This window comes from Glycine max, chromosome 19 (assembly GCF_000004515.6).
Source record: "Glycine max cultivar Williams 82 chromosome 19, Glycine_max_v4.0, whole genome shotgun sequence".
NCBI lineage: Eukaryota > Viridiplantae > Streptophyta > Magnoliopsida > Fabales > Fabaceae > Glycine > Glycine max.
The window spans coordinates 45,707,144-45,725,898 of record NC_038255.2 but is presented as its reverse complement, the minus strand read 5'-3'; the positions used below and the strand labels follow the sequence as shown (position 1 = coordinate 45,725,898).

Genomic DNA, 18,755 nt, shown 5'->3' with positions numbered 1-18,755 from the left:
TTTTGTATATACGTAAGACGATGTAATGTTTAAAATAAGAAACATAAAATTACCAACATTTGTTCGTATATGCGTATGAATTTAATTCGACTATACTGATCGTGTAAACGTTTTTTTTTTTTACTTTGTTATTCAATTATGAATTGGTATGTATGGGAAGATTTTTTTTAAGGTTTACATATGTTTTTAATATTTTAAATTGAGTCATATTTTTTAGTCTTTTAAATTTAAATGTTTTTTCTAATCCTTCAAACTTATAAAATGTTTTCTTTTAGTCTTTTTCCCTTATGTCACTAGCATGTACCAAACAAGGAATAACGAATTTGTATTCTATGGCCTTTTTTAGCTATCAAAATTATTTGTTCATCAAGCTTAACCTTCATACCAAATCTACCAACGATAAACAGGACTATAACTTTTTACCACCTCCTCTCATCCAACTAACACAAACTGCACATTAGCGACCATTATGATCTTTATATGATCCAATAAAACTCCAATCACTTCAAATATCTTTTGCAATTGATGAAAGACCCAATAACCAAAGCAAGATCGAAAAAAACTAGAAAATTTAGCCTAAAAATAGTAGAAATTTTGTAGCTTTGAGGCGAAATGAGTTTGAATAAAAGTTTAAGTTTTTTTTTTCTTTTTGTGAGAGCTTTCCTGAGTTTTTGGGTAAAGAATTGAATATGATCTTATCAAGACAACTTATGACCATCAAATCTATAACTCCATAACCACTGTCAAGGGTACGAGATTGATATATAGCCAGGGGGTACAAGTATTTATTTAGGGGATATAATTCATTGTATGTGGTGGGATATGTAGTTTGGAGCAATTGCTAGCTTGGGTTCTCTGTTGGGGAGTGACCGAATGGGTTTCATAGCTTTACCAAACTTAGGCGGGCTCTTTAGTGGTTTTAGTTGGGGTACTGGCTTCTCTCTTGTTTTTCTATGTTGTCGTGACCCACCACCTCCGATCCTCGCTCTCTTCCTTTCTTTCGCTTCTCATTGTCATTCCCCTCATCTTGCCTGACAACATCACTGGTGGCAAATTCGAAGCATGAAACACATCTGAATTGAGTTTTTCTTTCAAGTTACTGGGAATGATGAAGCATGAGACATACACTGAGAGAGAGAAAGAGAGAGAATATGTGTGTGTGAAATAAGGCGGTGGCGATGTAGACCATGAAAGCAAGAGATGTCATGTTGTTTCTCTCTTGTGCTTGCGTGCGCACTTGTCGTTTTGTTGTTTCTCCCTTTGCGCACTTGTCGCAGTGCTACTTCTCTCTCACGTCGTCTGCTTCTGTCTTGTTGTGTTGCTCTATTTATGCATTTTGTGGGGTGCATCTGATGGGAACTTTGTGGGGTTGTGACACGAAATAAAGATAAATAGTGATAGTTTTTAGTTGTTATTAGACTAAATTAATTATTTTAAAATTTAAATGTTAATAAAATACTAATATTTTAAATGGAAAATTAAAAAAATAATTAAAATGATAAACTTTTAAAAATATAAGAAATTAAAATAAAAATTTAAAAATTTAATATATCAAAATAAAATAATTGTAAAATATAATAGAGCAAAAATAAAATTAAATCAATTAATTTATGCATAAATGATTTGTAAAGTTTTTTCATTTAATTTCTATAAAAAAAATGATTTTAACTCATGTAAAAACTAGTCTTAGTTTATGACAGAAGTTTATTTTATTTTATTTTTTTTAGAAATATTTTATTGTCCTATAAGTGTTTATAAAAAGGTTTATCCATACATATTATATTCATATAATTCTCTTATGTGAAGTGGAAAGTGAGATTCTCATAGGAGAGCATGGCTTGTCCTATCCTACTCATCCAACATAGCCCAAGGTTGATTTTGAAATATTTGAGTTTTAGAAATTAGACCATATATATTTTCAAGAAAAGTTTGAGTTATACTTTGTGTCATACTAACTTGATTTAATTTCCTAATTATTATGAACATTTTTAGATCACCCACAGGTAAGCTCTTCTTCTTAGTTAACATCATTAAAAACGGAACATTATGTTGGACGACGACGCCGAACCAACCTGCAAGCATTGAAGAGCCAAGACTACGAACCATCAAACAACAGCAATTTAAGGGTGGGAAAAGTAAAAAACACATACACACAAACAAGAACTTGAAACTAAAAAAAAAAAGTGATTACCCACTGTTTTAAAATATACAAATTGTAAACAAAGGGCGAATAAGCTTTTGGCTTCGCCATTGCTTTCGTGTGCATTTGACGAGGACAAAAAAAATATGCTTTTCTTCCTCATTTTCTCTCTCTCTCTCTCTCTCTCTCTCTTCGGAAACTTGAAAGATGAATTGTTGAAAAGCTAAATCACGGATACGCTTTCATTAATTTTTATTTATCCCATTTACTCGTTTCGCACTAAAACATAAGTAAAAACAATTAATTTATGTCCTAATTAAGAAAATTAATTAATACTAATTAGCTTTATTATTTTATTTTTAAATTTTTTTTAATTAAGATGATTAATTAATTTTATTAATCTTATTTGAAAACTATTTTTTTCAAATATAGGACACCAAAAAGTTGTGATCCTGATAAATTTTAATTTGGTCAATAAAAAAGAGAGAGTAAATTACACACAATCTGTGTGAATTGTGCCTAATACTCATCTATTATTTGATCTTACTTTTGTACACCTTGTTATAACATCTTTAATTAACAACCATATGTAAATAGAGGGTATCACAATTTGTAAAAAAACAAGGAAGTGTAAATATAATTTATTCAATAAATCATATATAATGTATTTATACAAATATTATATTAATATAATTAATTAAATATTACCTTAATGGTACTTGTTTTATTATCACCCTGATTAAAATTAGAATTCAGCTTGTATATATATATATATATAATACTTATGTATACTTCAATTTTTCTATTCTAAAATAAATTTTATAAATTATTTTTTAAGGAATAATAAGAAATATCTGTTTAATACACACATACATAAAAGTACACATTAATTTTAGCTACAATTACTTTTTATTTAATATAATATTTAAATATATAAATTCAATTAAAAATTATATATTTAATATACGTATATTGTCGTTATATTCATTAAAGTTAATAAATATATTATATTTGATAAATATAACAATCAATAATGTATAAGAAAAATAACGATACATTTATCTATATACATACAAATTCTATATCAATAAAATTAATGAAAAGATATTATGCGTAGTTGAAAGAAAACACACAAGGGTGTGAGTATAATTACGTATAAAGATGGCATATCAAAATCACATTGCCCATAAATAAATAAAATAGTATTTTCATTTATTTGGGTAAACATGTTTAGAGGAATGAGTATCGGATGTTGTACCTGAAAAACAATTAAACTTTTTGTAAAAGGATGACATAATATAAACATAATCAATAAATTATTTCAATTCATTTGATAATCTTATTATTTGTAAATAAAATCATAGGATTATTTTATTCATCAAAAAAATCATGATAATAATTTTTTTTTATAGTTGGATTTTTTCAGGCCATCTACTGGTTAGTGATTTATATGAATCATTAATATTTTTTTCATGGACTTTTTTCCATTTTTTATATGGTTCCTTGCTTAAAAAAACCTAAAAACTACTATTCAAATACAATAATAACACCAAGTGTTATTTTTACCCTTAATTCAAATATTATTAAGTTTGATTTCCTTAGGTCACGTCTTAGATTAAAAAAAATATTGAAAATGAAAATTTTGATAATATTGAAAATGAAAATTTCATCAAAATGATCAACCAAATTTTTTATAATTATTAATTATCAATAAAATTAATGATAAATACTATTTATCAATAAGGTGATAATAATAAAAAATGATAAAGAGGTATCCTACAATTCACTAAAAATACATAAGATTCATGACTAATTTACTCTAAACAAAATATGCCAGTGAATATGTTGTTAAATCTTTCAAACTTTTTTTCAGAAGTAACATTTCTCTTAAACTTAAGATCTCTAAATACCGATTAAATTAAAACTACTTAATGATACGCGCTGCATATCCTATTATCGTTAATAATAATGTAAAAAAAAATCCTCATTAATAAAATATAATAAAACAGTACGGTTACAATTTTTTTCGTGTGTGAGTCGTACTTATATTATAATTTTATTTAAAAGGTTAGATGTTTTATTTTATTTTATTTTTTTAGTTCAGATTTTTTATCTTTTAAAAAGTTTTTTTAGGTTTAATTTTTTATTTTTTAAAAATCTTATTTGATCATTTATTTTATTATTTTTGTTTAATTTAATTCTTTAAGTTATTTAAGATTGATTTCAATAATAACTTAAAAATGATTTTTTTTCAGTTTTCTTTTTTTTTTTTGCTTCATAATTGACGACATCAATTTTAAATTAATTGAATTATTAAATTGAATAAAAAATAAGATAAATTATTAAAATAATTTTTTTAAAAGACAATAAATAGACTGAACAAAAAAAAACAAATAGGTGATTTGGCCTATTTAAAAATAGGTTTTATCATGATTTTAATACTAAAATAATTGAACATGAATAGTTGGCATTTATTTGTCAACTTCAAAACTAAACAAAAGCACCGCTCTAGTAAATAGCGTGAGTAAGCAAGTTGAAACCTCTCCCTCCAAATTATATATACTCTCTCTCTCCTCCTCCTCCTCCCCCACCCCATACCACTAAGTCACAAACACAATCCTCAAACAATTTCCCACTACTTTGTCTCTGTCTCTGTTTCTCTCTTAATAACCCTTCCATTTCGAACTAGGATCGATGCTACAGGTGGAATCACTGGTTTCAGCGTGCGCCGGCGGATCCAGCGATCGGAAAATCGCCTGCGAGACCCTGGCCGACGACGTCCACCCCACGGATCCGCCGGAGTCCCACCCGGATTCTCCGCCGGAGTCCTTCTGGCTCTCGAGGGACGAGGAATACGACTGGTGGGACCGCAACGCCGTTTACGAGCGCAAAGAATCCACCAAGGCAAGTAATAATAATTCAACAAACCTAAACCCTGGCATCAACTCCAGCAACAACTCCCAGCGTTTCTCTCTCAATTTCAAGTCCAAGGCTTCCACCATCATTGGCTTACCTAAGCCGCAGAAAACCTCCTTCGTCGACGTCAAGAACCGCCGCAACCACAACAAGCCCAGTAACATCAGGCTGTTCCCGAAACGCAGCGTTTCGGTCGGAAAATCTGAGTCAGGACTCGTCGAACCGTCTTCGCCCAAAGTCTCTTGCATGGGAAGAGTCAGATCCAAGCGCGATCGAAATCGCAAGTTGAGAAGTTCACGAAAGTCTTCCCCTGACACAGACGCCAAAGAAAAACACAGCAGAAGCGGAAAGAAACCCGGTTTTTTCGAGAGTTTTCGCTCTATTTTCCGGTCCGGCCGAAAAGGGAAACCGGACCGGAAGAAAAGCGATCCCCTGGCCGCGGACTCAACTCATGAGACGAAGAGCGGTGCCGTTAACTACTCTAGAGCGCGGCACAGCACGTCGAGCTTGAACGACGTGTCGTTCGAGGAGTCAGTCTCGCGAAACAGCGTGTCGGAGAGCGAACCGCCCGGTTTGGGTGGCATGATGCGGTTCGCGTCTGGGAGAAGGTCTGAGTCGTGGGGAGTAGGTGATTCCGAAGGACACGTGGCACAGTAGTATTGGATGAAGATAACCGTTCGGCGAGGGCAAACACGAAGTGGGGCCCTTTGCCCTTGGATGTAAGCAATTGAGATAAAAAGGCGAGTCTTTTGGCGTGGGACCAAGGCGTTGGAAGAGGGAGTGACGTGGCGCGTTGAACAAATTTTACTTGTTACTGTTTGGAAAGTAAAATCTTTTTCCTTTTGTGCTGTGCTTGATTGAATCTGGTGTATTTTGTAGCCACAAAGTTTTGTCTTGTAAATATACACGAGTCATGAGTGGTTTTTGTTTCTTTGAATTGAGCAGATGTATGTATATTTTGATTTTCTCTCTTGGGTTTCAATAATTGTATGAATTGTCCAACGGTGCATGCGTTGCCGGTTCCCTCTCCTTTTCAATTAAGCAAAATTATTAAGCATGGGTGTTAATGTTTTGCTGTTTCTGAATTCTATATTGTTAATTAAGGGAGACTAGAGCTGCGCAGATGCACAGTTTTGATGAATTAAAAGATCATGCATGGATTGGAGGATATCCGTATTTTAACCGCAGATACCATTTTTAGGTTAGGACACTAGTTTTGTTTCTCTTTACCTCTCATTTTAAAGGAAATTTACTTATTTATCTGTTATTTTAAAATTTAATGATACTGTTAATTATTATTTCTCTTTTAATATCTTTATAAAAAGGGGAAATATTAGTTAATGAAATACTCAAATAATAAATAAGAGAAAAAGGATAGATTAATTTACAAATTATTTTAACATAGCATGAACAAATTAAACGATATGTAAAGAGAAATGGAAGAAATAATTTTATTTTTTTTCAAATATCTTCTAGTAAATATTTTTACTTACTAGAATTAAATTAAAAATTAAATACATTGTATGTTTTTTAGAATAGTAAATAATTTAATTTTTGTTTTATGAACTACTTAGAGAATTAATAAAAATACACATCAATAAGAGGATATAATATTTTTCTTGATGTATTATGCAATATACATTACGAAAAGAGATTTTTATTGTATGCTCACGTACACAACATAAGAATTGTTCTCTTTAATTAGTCATCATATAAAGGGCATTATGGTAATTAACGTAATTAAAATTTAATTAATTTTCTATCTTGCCTTCCTTTACGTTAATCATATAAAGGGCATTATGAGTGTACAATATTTACCAATATATATCTTCTTTCAGTATAATCTCAAATTAGTAATTCATAGTGCTTTTTTATTATTATTTGTAGTAATTCATAATGCTTGACGACTCTAAAGAACACTGACTATCGATATATATTAGGGAAAAAAAAATTAATTTTTTTTTTCTTTTTCACCTATTATGGCGACAGGTTAATTAAATCTTATAAGATTCACTTTTTTTATGAAAGAGAAGTATATTTATGCCTTTTCAAGAAATTGATAAAGTGTACGTTAACTTTTAGAAAACTAATTTGAGAAATCATTTTAAATTTCAATAGATTATGGGAGAAGTTTGCAAAGGGAACATGCTAGAAAATTTAAAAACCATTTTTCAAGTCCTATTAATTCCATAATTTCGGTTTGGAATCAAAATGCGCCAAAGTGTTTATATTGCATCATACGTCTACTGATTTTTATATTACATAGGACTAAGGAAAGATCAGAGTTGAACCTCAATCTTATCTTACCATCAATTCGTGTCGTGGCGTTGATCTTTAAGGTAGAATGACCGTGTTACTAATACTAGGTGGACTTGACGACAGGGAGGGGTGGCTTGCCATTTTGATTTTCCATTGATCACATGTCAAAGGAGAATGATTATACACTTACCAAGCCTCTCTTAAATGGCCAAAATGTCAAACCCAATGACAAAAGATTCAACGCTTTCCATCCTAACTTGCCGTTGAATCATGTTTGCAAGCTGTAGCTAATTTAATTTTCGGCCATCACTTCATAAAACAAACTTTTGGGTTTCTCATTTTTTTCTTCTGTAATTTTTCTTTGTTAGGTTAGACGGTGAAGGTTTTGACTGGGAAGACAAGAAGCTTCAACAACAACTAAGGTTGAAACACGTTGCATTCACACATACAATCGTTCAATAGGCTACTTTTATACGCTTTGTTGAGACTATTAAATCAAAAAAGATGAATGAAATCCAAAAAAATCAAAACTAACATTATTATATTAACAAGACTGAAAACCAAAGGCATTGGACTCAATATTATATTGAGTCAGTTTATTTAAACATATTTGTTAAAATAAGTGTTTATTTTAATAAAATAAATATATTTTTTTTAGTATGTTTGTTTAAACGATTCCTGTTTAAAAAAATATTTTTTTTGTTTATTTTAAGAAAGAAATCATATCTTCTTCTTAAAAAATATTTATATAAAAAATACTTATTTTAAAATTATTTGTTTAAGTTTGAAGAAACTCATCCATTATGTTATGTCCTAACATCGTGTAGAATCGGTTCAAATCAGAGTATGATTTTTATCTCCTACAATACATAATCCGGTAGTCGTTGCTGTAATATGTCTGCTCCAATTGACCTCTTGTATTCCACACATCCAAGATGCCAATAACAAATTGGGCCTCCTTATATCCTGCACGGTTCACTTTGTCCAGCGCAACCAAACTAGTCTTCAATACGAAATCTCCTACTGGGAGTTGCTATTCTCACTCCCAAAAGGCTACACTCAAACAAATGGTTTGTTAATATAGATTTTTTTTATAAAAAAAAAAAAAAACCTGAAGGACATGACAATAAAAAAATGGAAAGGGGCTTATCGGAATAAATTTTGTCTTCTGTGCTCAACTCATATTACCTCTAGCAATACAGAAGTAGTTTCACTTCCTGTGAGCAAGTATTGACCAATAAAATTGGTGTCTCCCTTCTTGATTGACTGTAAACAATCCATACAAGATTAAGGTTCAAACAAACTCAAACATTGCATTGAAAAAAAAAATTGAGTCATAATATATAGATTGTATTAATCATGTAGCAAGTAACAAATTACAATTCAAGCAAAGGGCCTCTAAGGAATCATGCAAATGTAATCTTCTATTTATAACACCATAAGCAAGATCAAAATCACATAGATAGCTGAAATTTACAGCTAGTTTTAGCTAAGCAATGGTAGCAAGTTGAGATTGATTCCAATTCGAGCAAGACCAGAGGCAACCAAGAGTAAACTTAAAAAGAAACCACTCAGGTTAATACTCCTAGAAAATATGTACATGAAAAGCAAGTCAGTCACACAATATCATGAGAAGGCTGAAAGCTTTTAATAAACCTTTGCCAGTCCATCAAAATTGATAGGCAGTATCTGTGAAGATGCTTCTTGTCCCCTGTCAGGAGTCAGAACAACCTGACCATCGGCCTGAAGCGAGATCCATTTCTCACTTTTGTTAAAACCTGCATCTCTGCACCAACTGTTTCCAGCCTAACCTGGCAAAGGCAACAATAGAGTAACCAACTACCGATATCCACACTGATATCAGAAGCAGAATTTCACTGAATAAGTGTGCTAGCTTAACATTTCAACCGTATTAATGGACACCATGCTTACATCCCTTGAAGGCATAGAATCTACAGTTTGGCTTGGAATTAGTCTGAAACGATTTTGTCGAAGCGAAGGTTTCACTAAGTGTAATGATTTTAATGATGTTCATTGGCTGTTATTATGATTATCTTTTACTCATTCTAGTTTGTGTCTGGACTAGTTTTTGTGTTCCAAATAACTTGTAATTCAAATTTATTAGTTTTGTAGCAGAAAAATATAATAAATAAAGAAGAAGAGAGACAATACAATCTCTAGAAAATATAATGATTTTTCTGAATCAAATTGTTCTGAGCAGCAATACAATATATAGCAAAACAAAAATTAATCACTTATTAATTTTAGGAAAACTGAAAAATTGAAAGTGACTTGCTCTTAAAGTATAAGAATCATTTATTGACTAGGTTAATCTATAACTGAAACAAATAAAAACAAAATATGCACTTACAAAACTAATTTAAAGAAATTTAAATCAAAATTTACCCTTTTTTTGAGGGGGGGGGGGGGGTGTAACTAATCCAGAAATGCACTTGCCTGTTCTAAATTAATCTGAAGTCCGTTGCAAGTTTTTCCTTCGGTCCCTACATAAAAGTGAGGTTATCTAGTAGAAGTAGAAGGATTGGAAAACAGTTGAGAGATGTCTTGCAGGGAAGAAGAGTTTGGAGAAGATTTTCATAAGTTATAGAAGCAGATAAATTTTTTTAACTACTGATATGAGGTTTTTGGTACATTTGTACTTATACATACAAAAGTTTGGATTCATTCTTGAGTAGCTAAACCACACGCTTAACTTTAACTTGGATGATCAATCTTCCATCCTTGAAAAGGAAAATACTGGTTAACAAAATAGAGGAAGATTTGTTTCGAAACATGCTTTAACAGTGGAAGTCAATTAACACACCAACTAAATCTTAATAGCAGTCAATTTAAAATATAAATTGCTAGCAACCGCTACACACTATTATTGCATTGTATTTGGTTTTGGAGCATCCAATGGTTTACAGGAACCGCCGCCAATGGATAATATTATTTTTTTTATTCGCTATCTTAATTCATCACATTTAGTTCATCTGAATTACATACTAGTTTTCTCATCAAAATGATTAATCTCTCCTTGTTGGTTGGTTGGTTAGGTGTCAGTCTGTATTGCTGTCTCTATATATTAAAAGATTCTGCAATGTTCAAATGTTTCAACTTGGTTTGATTACTTTACATAATTTCGCAGTATGACAATCTTTACTCACGATATTTTTCCCACTGGTAACTTAAGCTTTCGCTTGTCTAAAGCTGTTTTTGAACAACTGCTTTCCATCTGCAGATGAGCATGCTGCTTGCTGCAAAGGATGAAGTTCAATTCTAATAATATCTCATTGGATTCCCATAGCTGGTTTTTTCAATACTGATGAAGTACAAAATTAAACATAGTAAAAGATGATGAAGTTCAATGTTGGGCATTGGATTATCAAGTTTCCCAAATTTATGCCATTTTTACGTAAAACTAAAGGTCATTAAATAAAGGCAACAAATCATTCTTACAATTAAATAAAAATTTGCAAATAGAAAGAGAGTAAACTTCAAAATAAAATTGATAAATCAATATTCACATGATCAAGTAGTTTTTTAATTTGTCATATACTTATTAATAAGTATGACATGCGTAATTGACAAGTCACACAGTATACAAGGTAAAATCTTGATAACCAGAGTCATAAACCTCAAAGGTGAAAACAAAGAAAAAAAAACTAGTTATCTATTTCTGCAATCGGAAGAAAGCTTTCCTTGTAGATTACTGTCTGACAACAGTGAAGCTTTCCTTTGATACCAAGCTCTTCAATCTTCAGGCTACTCAAATCAAACGAGACTAGTTCACCATCATTCTTTCTGAAGAATATGTTGCCCTTCTTCCCCACTCCGATAGGATGCATATCACCCTCCTCAAGTCTCACTCCAATAGGAGTGTCAACCCAAGGTAAGGACCAACATTGAAGAGTTTTAGTCCATGATTCTTTCACACTTGAGTTCACCCAAAATTGATATCAGAAAAGTAGTTGTACCCAATGTTATGAAAATCGACAATCATTCACTCGGTTGAGGCATTGGATCAATGGTTTAGAGGAGGTTCAATCCATGGGTCACTTATTGACCCAATTAACCTAGTATATATATTAAAAAATTAAAAAATATATAATATACCTAATAAAATCCGATCAGTTTATATTTTTATATTCTAAAATTAAATTCATTGTGATGATCAACCTATAAATATTATATAATCATTTATTATTATAAATTATTTTTGTGGGTATTATCATTAAATAACTAAGGAAACATTTAATTTTCAGGATTAAATACAAAAGTTATCGAATGAACATAAATAAATAAGATGAAGATATATAAAATACACAAATATTATACATGATCAATATGATAACAATTAATTATTATATATTGTTATCAAGATAAAAAATATATTATAAAAAATATTATATGTCGTTTAATAATTAGTTATTAACAATTTAACATATTATAAGAATTGAAAAAAAAATTGATCTAATTAAATCGGACCAACTCAGTCTAGGTCATCAGATTTCATCAAATCCTACCGGATGAAACCAAAACAAACAAAATTTCTTGCATTTACATTAATGAGACCACACCAAGTCCGGTCCAGTTTTGATAACTTCGGCTGTACCTACACAATATAAGATTATAGCAAAAGACTCATTTAAAATCGTCAAGTATGTACCCATATAATAGTGACTATCATCTGTTAAACTAATGAATGGTTTAATGTCATCTCTGTCTGAGTGCATAGGTGTTGTAAGGAAAACCTAATTGTTAAGTCAAATGACACCAAACTGAATTCAGTTTCACTATCACTATTACCCAATGACATATTCCATTCATATACACTTGAACCTGCTTGGTCATCAATATTACCAGGCATACCGATATCAAGTTACTAGGCATACCGATATCAAGTTTCCTCGAAAGAGTTACTTCTCAAACTATATATCTCCCACAAGGGGCGGAGAGACATATTCTTCCATGACTGTAGCACTGGCACATCAGATCGTCGAGGAAAAAATGATAAGTATTGAAACACCTTATAGTCATTTGTAGCATGATCATAACCAAATCCTTGATATGTAACCAAAAGAACGCAGTAAGGTGTTATAGACTCAGCATAACCAGGAGGAATGAGCTTGAATTTTTTGGTAGCTAGATTCCACATTACAACTTTAGTCCATTGCATAAGACAAATAATGTCATTGATTGTACCCCAACCCAAGGGCAGAATAAAACTTGTTTCTCCCTCACCGTTACAAAGCAAGGGTTGCTTCTCCCTCACCCCTACATTTTTTTTATGAACTGTTACAATTCTTATTATTAATTTTAATTGTATTTTCACTTGATATTATTCCTGTTTTATGAGTTATTTTAGTTAAAATTTATTTTATTTTTTCTCTTATTTTTGTTATATAATTTAATTTGTTTATGAAAACTTCTTGACTTCAAGAATGCAAAAATTGAAAAATTCAAGTTTATACCTTTATTGTAAAATAAGCATATACTACTATTATATTTAGTAGTATCAATAAATGTAAATATTATATATAATTCATTTTTTTATTAAGTATAATCGTTAAATATTGCTAATAATTTCTATTTTTATTTATAAAAACAATTAATTCTATTAATTATGCTATTTACAAATTATATATAGTTTAATTAAGGCAGTAAAAATTATTTTAAACATTGGTAATTAGATCTTTTTAAATAGCCTTTTAAAAGTAAAAGATTAAGGTAATAACATAAACTTATTAGAGCATTTACAATATATGATTGCTATATATATATATATGGTGCATCCTAATCCAACCTCAAGTTATATATAGATAGATATTGAGATTTGAGACAACTACCATGTGATGCAAATAGCAAGGCCCAATTCTTTCAGTACATCGAAAATATACCTAAAGATTTCCTGTAAGAAAAACGTGTTTGGAAACAGCAAAGAATAAATTGTAACAAGTGTGGAACTAAAAATGAAGCTAATGATAGTGCAGCAAATTATAATTAGATTAGAGAAGGAACAACCAGTGTCCCAAAATACAAGACAGCCAAAGAATCAAGCATCAAACAGGGAACTAAAACACGCTTTAGAACCCTACGCTAGGAACATGACAAATTAACAACGGACCACACGCGCATCATGCTTGTTCTGTCTCTCTCTCTTCCCACAAATCAAGCAGAAACAAACCCTCCCAAAAGGCCAAAACCCAAACCAACAAAACCACACACACTCCATTTCCAGCAACCTTAACGACACATAGGACACTGAATCAATCCATTCTCATTACACTGCCCACACCTCAGAGTCTTCTTGCGATCCTCATCCAAAACCTTACAACTTCCATTACACTCCACGCACATCACAAACCTCACACCACCACACCCTTCACACTCCCCCAAAGCCTTGGGAGGAATCCCTTCAAAGAGAACCCCTAATTTCCCCTCCTCTTCCAACTTCACAACTTCCTCAGCACCCCCAACAAACCTTCCCTTCACGAACACAACCGGAACCTTAACTTGCTCGGTCCCCATCAGCTTCCGCAACTCCTCCTTAAACCTCGAATCCATTGACACGTCACGCTCCAGCACGTGCACGCAATAGGACTCGATAATGGACCTTACCTTGTTGCACTCCTCAAACGTCTTTCTGATTCCCCTTAGAGTGGTGGTGTAAATGACAACGCAATTTTCCCCTCCGGGGGGCAATTTTTCCTCAAACGTCTTAATGAAAGTTTGTGAATCCAAAGATTTTCTGACTCTTCGGGTCTTGGGGGTGGCCCACACCATTCTCTTGATCTGTTCTTCCTCTTGGGAGAGTTCCTTTTCGTAAGAGGCGAGAAGCTCTGGATCGAACAGAGGACTAGGACTCCTCCGCTTGGTGTCGCTCCCGAAACTATTCCTTCGAGCACGAATCGGGGACCCGTTTAGAGGAGAACAAAAATTGGAGGGTTTGAGAATACCCTTTGGGCTAAAATTGTAATCCAAGCGTCTTACACCGGCATTGTGGTGAACTTGCACTTCAATTTTGTTCTCTTTCCCTGTGAACTTCCTGAGACTCTTGGGGGACCCGAGTTGGTTGAGGAATTTGAAGGGGGTGGTTTTGGTTTTGGGTTTTGGGTCGGTGGAGATGAATCCGCGAAGGAAAGGTGTGGACTTGGGGATTTTCATGGGGTTGTTTGAAATGGGCACTCCCTCTTCGAGACCCTCCATGAGTTCCCAAGCGTTGATAACTTCGGGTTCTTCGCGAATCCGAGGTGGAGATGTTTTGGATTCTTCGACGGGGAGTTGAAGTTGGTGTTGCTCCTTCTCCTTGTCCAACATGAGTGCTCCATAGGTGGAGGAAGTGAGGGATACGACGTGGTTCACGTAACTGCCGCCATTGGTGGCAATGACTTCTTCTTGCTTAAGGTCTTTCTTGATGTGTTTTGAGGAGACGCAGCCCATGAGTGAGTGAGGTTCTCTCTATTGTTTTGTTAGTTTTAAGGTATTGGAGAAGACGAAAAGTTGGAAGACAACGGCTCTGGGAGTTTTCCCCCTTGTCCCAACCGTTACTTGACTGCAACGGGCCCCAACGGTCAAAAATTCAAATATTGGCCATTTCTATTTGCACTCTCCTACTCTTCTACGCATTCTGTATTTTTTTTTTAAGAATATGATTTTCGAAAGAAATTTATTTTTGTGAGTAAATTTAACATATTTTGGAAATTAATTTTGATAAAATATTTCTAAGAATTTGTAGATTTCTCTAAAATTAATTTCTAGATGGGTTCTGCTAACTAGTGCATTGGTTAATAAATAAAAAAATTGTATAAGATTGAATTGAGATTGCATTGAAAATCACACGGAGTACATTGTTAGACTACATCTCTATCGTTAGTTTTTAAAGCAAGTTCTTCTGTGCAATAATTCTTGACGTACCACTAGAGCAAAACATATATTCTCCACAATGTAAGAATACTTTTTTAATGTCTCCCTTTAATTGATTTAAGAGGAAAAATTAACAAGTCAGTACAACAATCCAAATTGAAGAAAATGAAAAGAGAGATCATACAATTCCAACCCATAATCAAAAACAATTTTTTCACAACATTTCATCCCAATAACAAATTTTAAAAAATTATAAATCAAGTGATAATTTTTAAAAAAAATAATTGAGAAATATGGAAGAATCACTCGCAAAAATCCAAATGTCCTTCACAATCGTGGTCGTGCGCATAGCTCCTTTACCGTTGCTTGTCGGCGGGTGTGGATCTCATTTGTTGTTGTGGTGGTTGTGGACAAATCTCCTCCACCTTCGTTTGTCATTGATGTGGCCTTCCGAGAAGTGGATGACCGCATGCAAGCTGTGAGAGATGCAGATCTCCTCCACCGCTGACACTGGGAAGAATGAGTGGAGGCGGTATGCGGAGTGGTTGAGGGGGCAAGAAAGAATGGATTGAGGAAGGTCCAAGGGGGAACGTTGAGTGGGTGGGAAAGGAGATGGAGCGTCCTTGTGATTGAAGAAAAAGAAAACATTGAATGATGAATGGAAATAAAGATCCACAAAAATTAATATATAAGCTCATGTTCAATTTTAGCGAACAAGTATATTGAAGTATAATTTTAGCGAACAAGTATATTGAAGTATAAGTTTATGGTGAAATCTTACCTCAAAAATTAAATAATATATAATTAAAAATAAGACCCATAAATTTAAATCTTAAAGTTTTAGATTAAGGTATAATATTATGTTTATGTATAAGTTTATGGTGAAATTTTATCTCAAAAAATTAAATAACATATAATTAAAAATAAGACTCATAAATTTGAATCTTAAAATTTTAGATTAAGGTGTGATATTATGTTTATGTATATGATTGCTCATGATTTATTAGTGAAAATCTTTATGATATTTTTTAACAATTTCCTAATAATTGATATCAGAGTTCATGATTCAATACGATTCTCGAGAAAAAAAGTTATCATATGATGAAAGAGACTTACGCTTAAGAAAGAAATTGTTGAAGTCCAAGTATCAAGTAAAGTCTTACTTTATATAAGAATTAGAATGTTGAATACCATATAAGTGAATATAATATTTATAAATTTGAATCTTAAGATTTTAGATTAAGGTATGATATGAGGTTCACTCATATAGTTTATTCATGGTGTATGGGTGAAAATCTTTCTAGTGTTTTTTTCTTAATTTCTCAACCGAGTTAAAAAAGAAAAAAAACATGGTTCTTAAATCCTAGGTGACAATAAAGGGCCCACAAAATGTATTTAATGTTTAACATACTTTTAAAAAAATAGTTTTTTTGAATTTATTAAGTGCATTTCTTCAACCTATTTAATACATTTTGAAAACTAATTAGTTGTGGAGAGCCTTGCTCGATCTCAAGAGATAAGGAAAGACTTTTCAAAATCGGTCTCCCATTCTTCCTAGTTTGAGTTGTCAGCATAATAACTCCTATATTCAATGGTCTCTTCCCCCTTTAGGCAGCTTACTAGCTAAAAAGTGATTGAGCTGTTGTTAGAGCCAAGACGTATCTTGTGGTGGTATAATAAAAGACCATTTTGGTGCCTTTGTGTGCTAGCTTTTTCCTACAAGTTGGGATCCTTCTCTTTAGTTAAAGCAAAACTTTGGGCAGTTTACCATGGTTTGAAGATTCTTCATGACAGAGGGATTCATGAAATTATCATAATGGAGTCTGATTTTGCTCTTGCGGTTTAGTTTTTGAATAAAGGATGCGTTAGAGAGCACTCTTGCTACTCTTTGGCGAACCAAGTAGTGAACATGGCTGGTTAGGACCATTGTTTCTTTCTCTAGTGATTTTTAGTTTGGGATTTTAGCTTTTTGTTTTTTTGATAGTAAGGAGCTTTTGGCCTCCTTTATGTACCAAAAAAAAATTCTGTCTACATTTTCTTTTGATAACGACAATAATAACAAGTATTATTAATAATATTATATAAAAATTACGTATAATTTTAAAAAGTATTTTAAAATATAGTTTAATACTTCTAACTTTAATCCCTTTCGTAAGTTTGTTGGTATTTCTTTTAAGTACAGTCAATTTATGAAAAAGGTCAAAACTACTAATATTTAATTTGTTTTAATTCAAATAAAAAAATATAAAGTAATTTTGTATTTTAAATTTTATTTGAATAACTTATGGATAAAAGAAAATAATTTTATTATATATATAATTAAAATAATTAAATCTGAAAAAGAATTGATTCTTAATTAAATGAGTGATATCATTATCCTTTTTTATTGAAAATTCAAACCTTATTGTATTGAAAAGGAGGTTTTGGTAATAGCCCGTGTAACTCGCCCACATTGAGCACCCATTGGATTTGGAGCAAAATACGTGGGTCATTTGGTGGATGAGGATTGAATTTAAAAAGAAAAGGGTTATGAGGTGCAAAAATCAGCCACAATTAGTCTAACTTGGACAATGAAATGAAAATAGTACTACTAATGAGACAATTTTTTTTTTTAAAAAAATATAGACGGGTTCTGGTTAACCCAAATTGACCCAACAGCAGGATTTGAAAGTCCCACCATAATTACTAAGTTAAAAAGTTGTACAGAAAATAATAGAGAAAAACTAATATTAACAAGGAGAAATGGAACCTAATAAATTCTCTAATATAACAAAACTAAAATAAAAAAACTCCTGAGCTATCCAACTTAAAACACAAGAACACCACAAATCTAAAACGCTGGCAATCTCCTATTCACATGGTCCTAATCCACTTTTTTTACAGTATTTAGTTGCATGCTACACGTATATATATATATATATATATATATATATATATATTTATTTATTTATTTTTAATTTTCACTTTTATACGTTTCAGACGTGTGTCCAAACACTCGCAAATGAGATAGATTCCTATTTAGGAGTTGATACATTAATTTTTAATAATAGATGTGTTAGAAAAAGCATATTAAAAAACATGTTATTTGTATTTTCTTTACAAATATCTCAATATGCCCGTTGTTGTAGTCCAAGTGACGGGAAAGTGGAAAAAATAAACCTAAAATACTCCTCTAAAAAGCAAAGCATTTCTCTTAATCTCAATTATTCTGTAAATGAAAACAATAATATTCAACAGGTAAAATTGTTTAAGATTTATAATATTCAATAGGCAAAGCAAAGCATCTTTTTTTTTTTTTTTTTTTATACAGAAAAGCAATAATATTCTGCAAATGAAAACAATAATATTCAATAGGCCCAGATGCAATAAAGTCCCAACATAATAACAACTACACAAATCCAAAGATATTGCACTAAGACATTTTTTTCAAAAGATAAAATAAATCCTAAAATATAAACAATTTCAAAATATAAAACATTAATCATGAAATGGAAAATCTTAAATAATAACTAGTTGGGTTGGCAGTTCAATCTACATCACCAGGCCTACCCTTCGGTATCTTTCCCCTCATCCT

At 31.8% G+C, this 18,755-nt stretch overlaps 2 protein-coding genes and 1 long non-coding RNA gene across 3 annotated transcripts; 1 reads left to right on the top strand and 2 right to left on the bottom strand.

Moving 5' to 3' along the window:
* The first annotated feature begins 4,546 nt into the window (after positions 1–4,546).
* Positions 4,547–6,085, top strand: LOC121174130 (uncharacterized). Its single transcript, XM_041012667.1, has one exon. It carries the CDS (start codon positions 4,835–4,837, stop codon positions 5,711–5,713), a length of 879 nt encoding a protein of 292 aa, XP_040868601.1. The 5' UTR covers positions 4,547–4,834; the 3' UTR covers positions 5,714–6,085.
* Positions 6,086–7,881: 1,796 nt separating this feature from the next.
* Positions 7,882–9,723, bottom strand: LOC121174129 (uncharacterized). The gene is made up of 3 exons (XR_005889949.1): positions 8,972–9,723; positions 8,504–8,581; positions 7,882–8,368 (listed from the first exon to the last, which is right to left on the bottom strand). It is a non-coding gene; the product is annotated as an uncharacterized lncRNA (long non-coding RNA).
* A 3,580-nt stretch (positions 9,724–13,303) lies between these two features.
* Positions 13,304–15,868, bottom strand: LOC121174128 (uncharacterized protein At5g39865). Its single transcript, XM_041012666.1, has one exon. It carries the CDS (start codon positions 14,756–14,758, stop codon positions 13,562–13,564), a length of 1,197 nt encoding a protein of 398 aa, XP_040868600.1. The 5' UTR covers positions 14,759–15,868; the 3' UTR covers positions 13,304–13,561.
* Between the last annotated feature and the right edge of the window lie 2,887 nt (positions 15,869–18,755).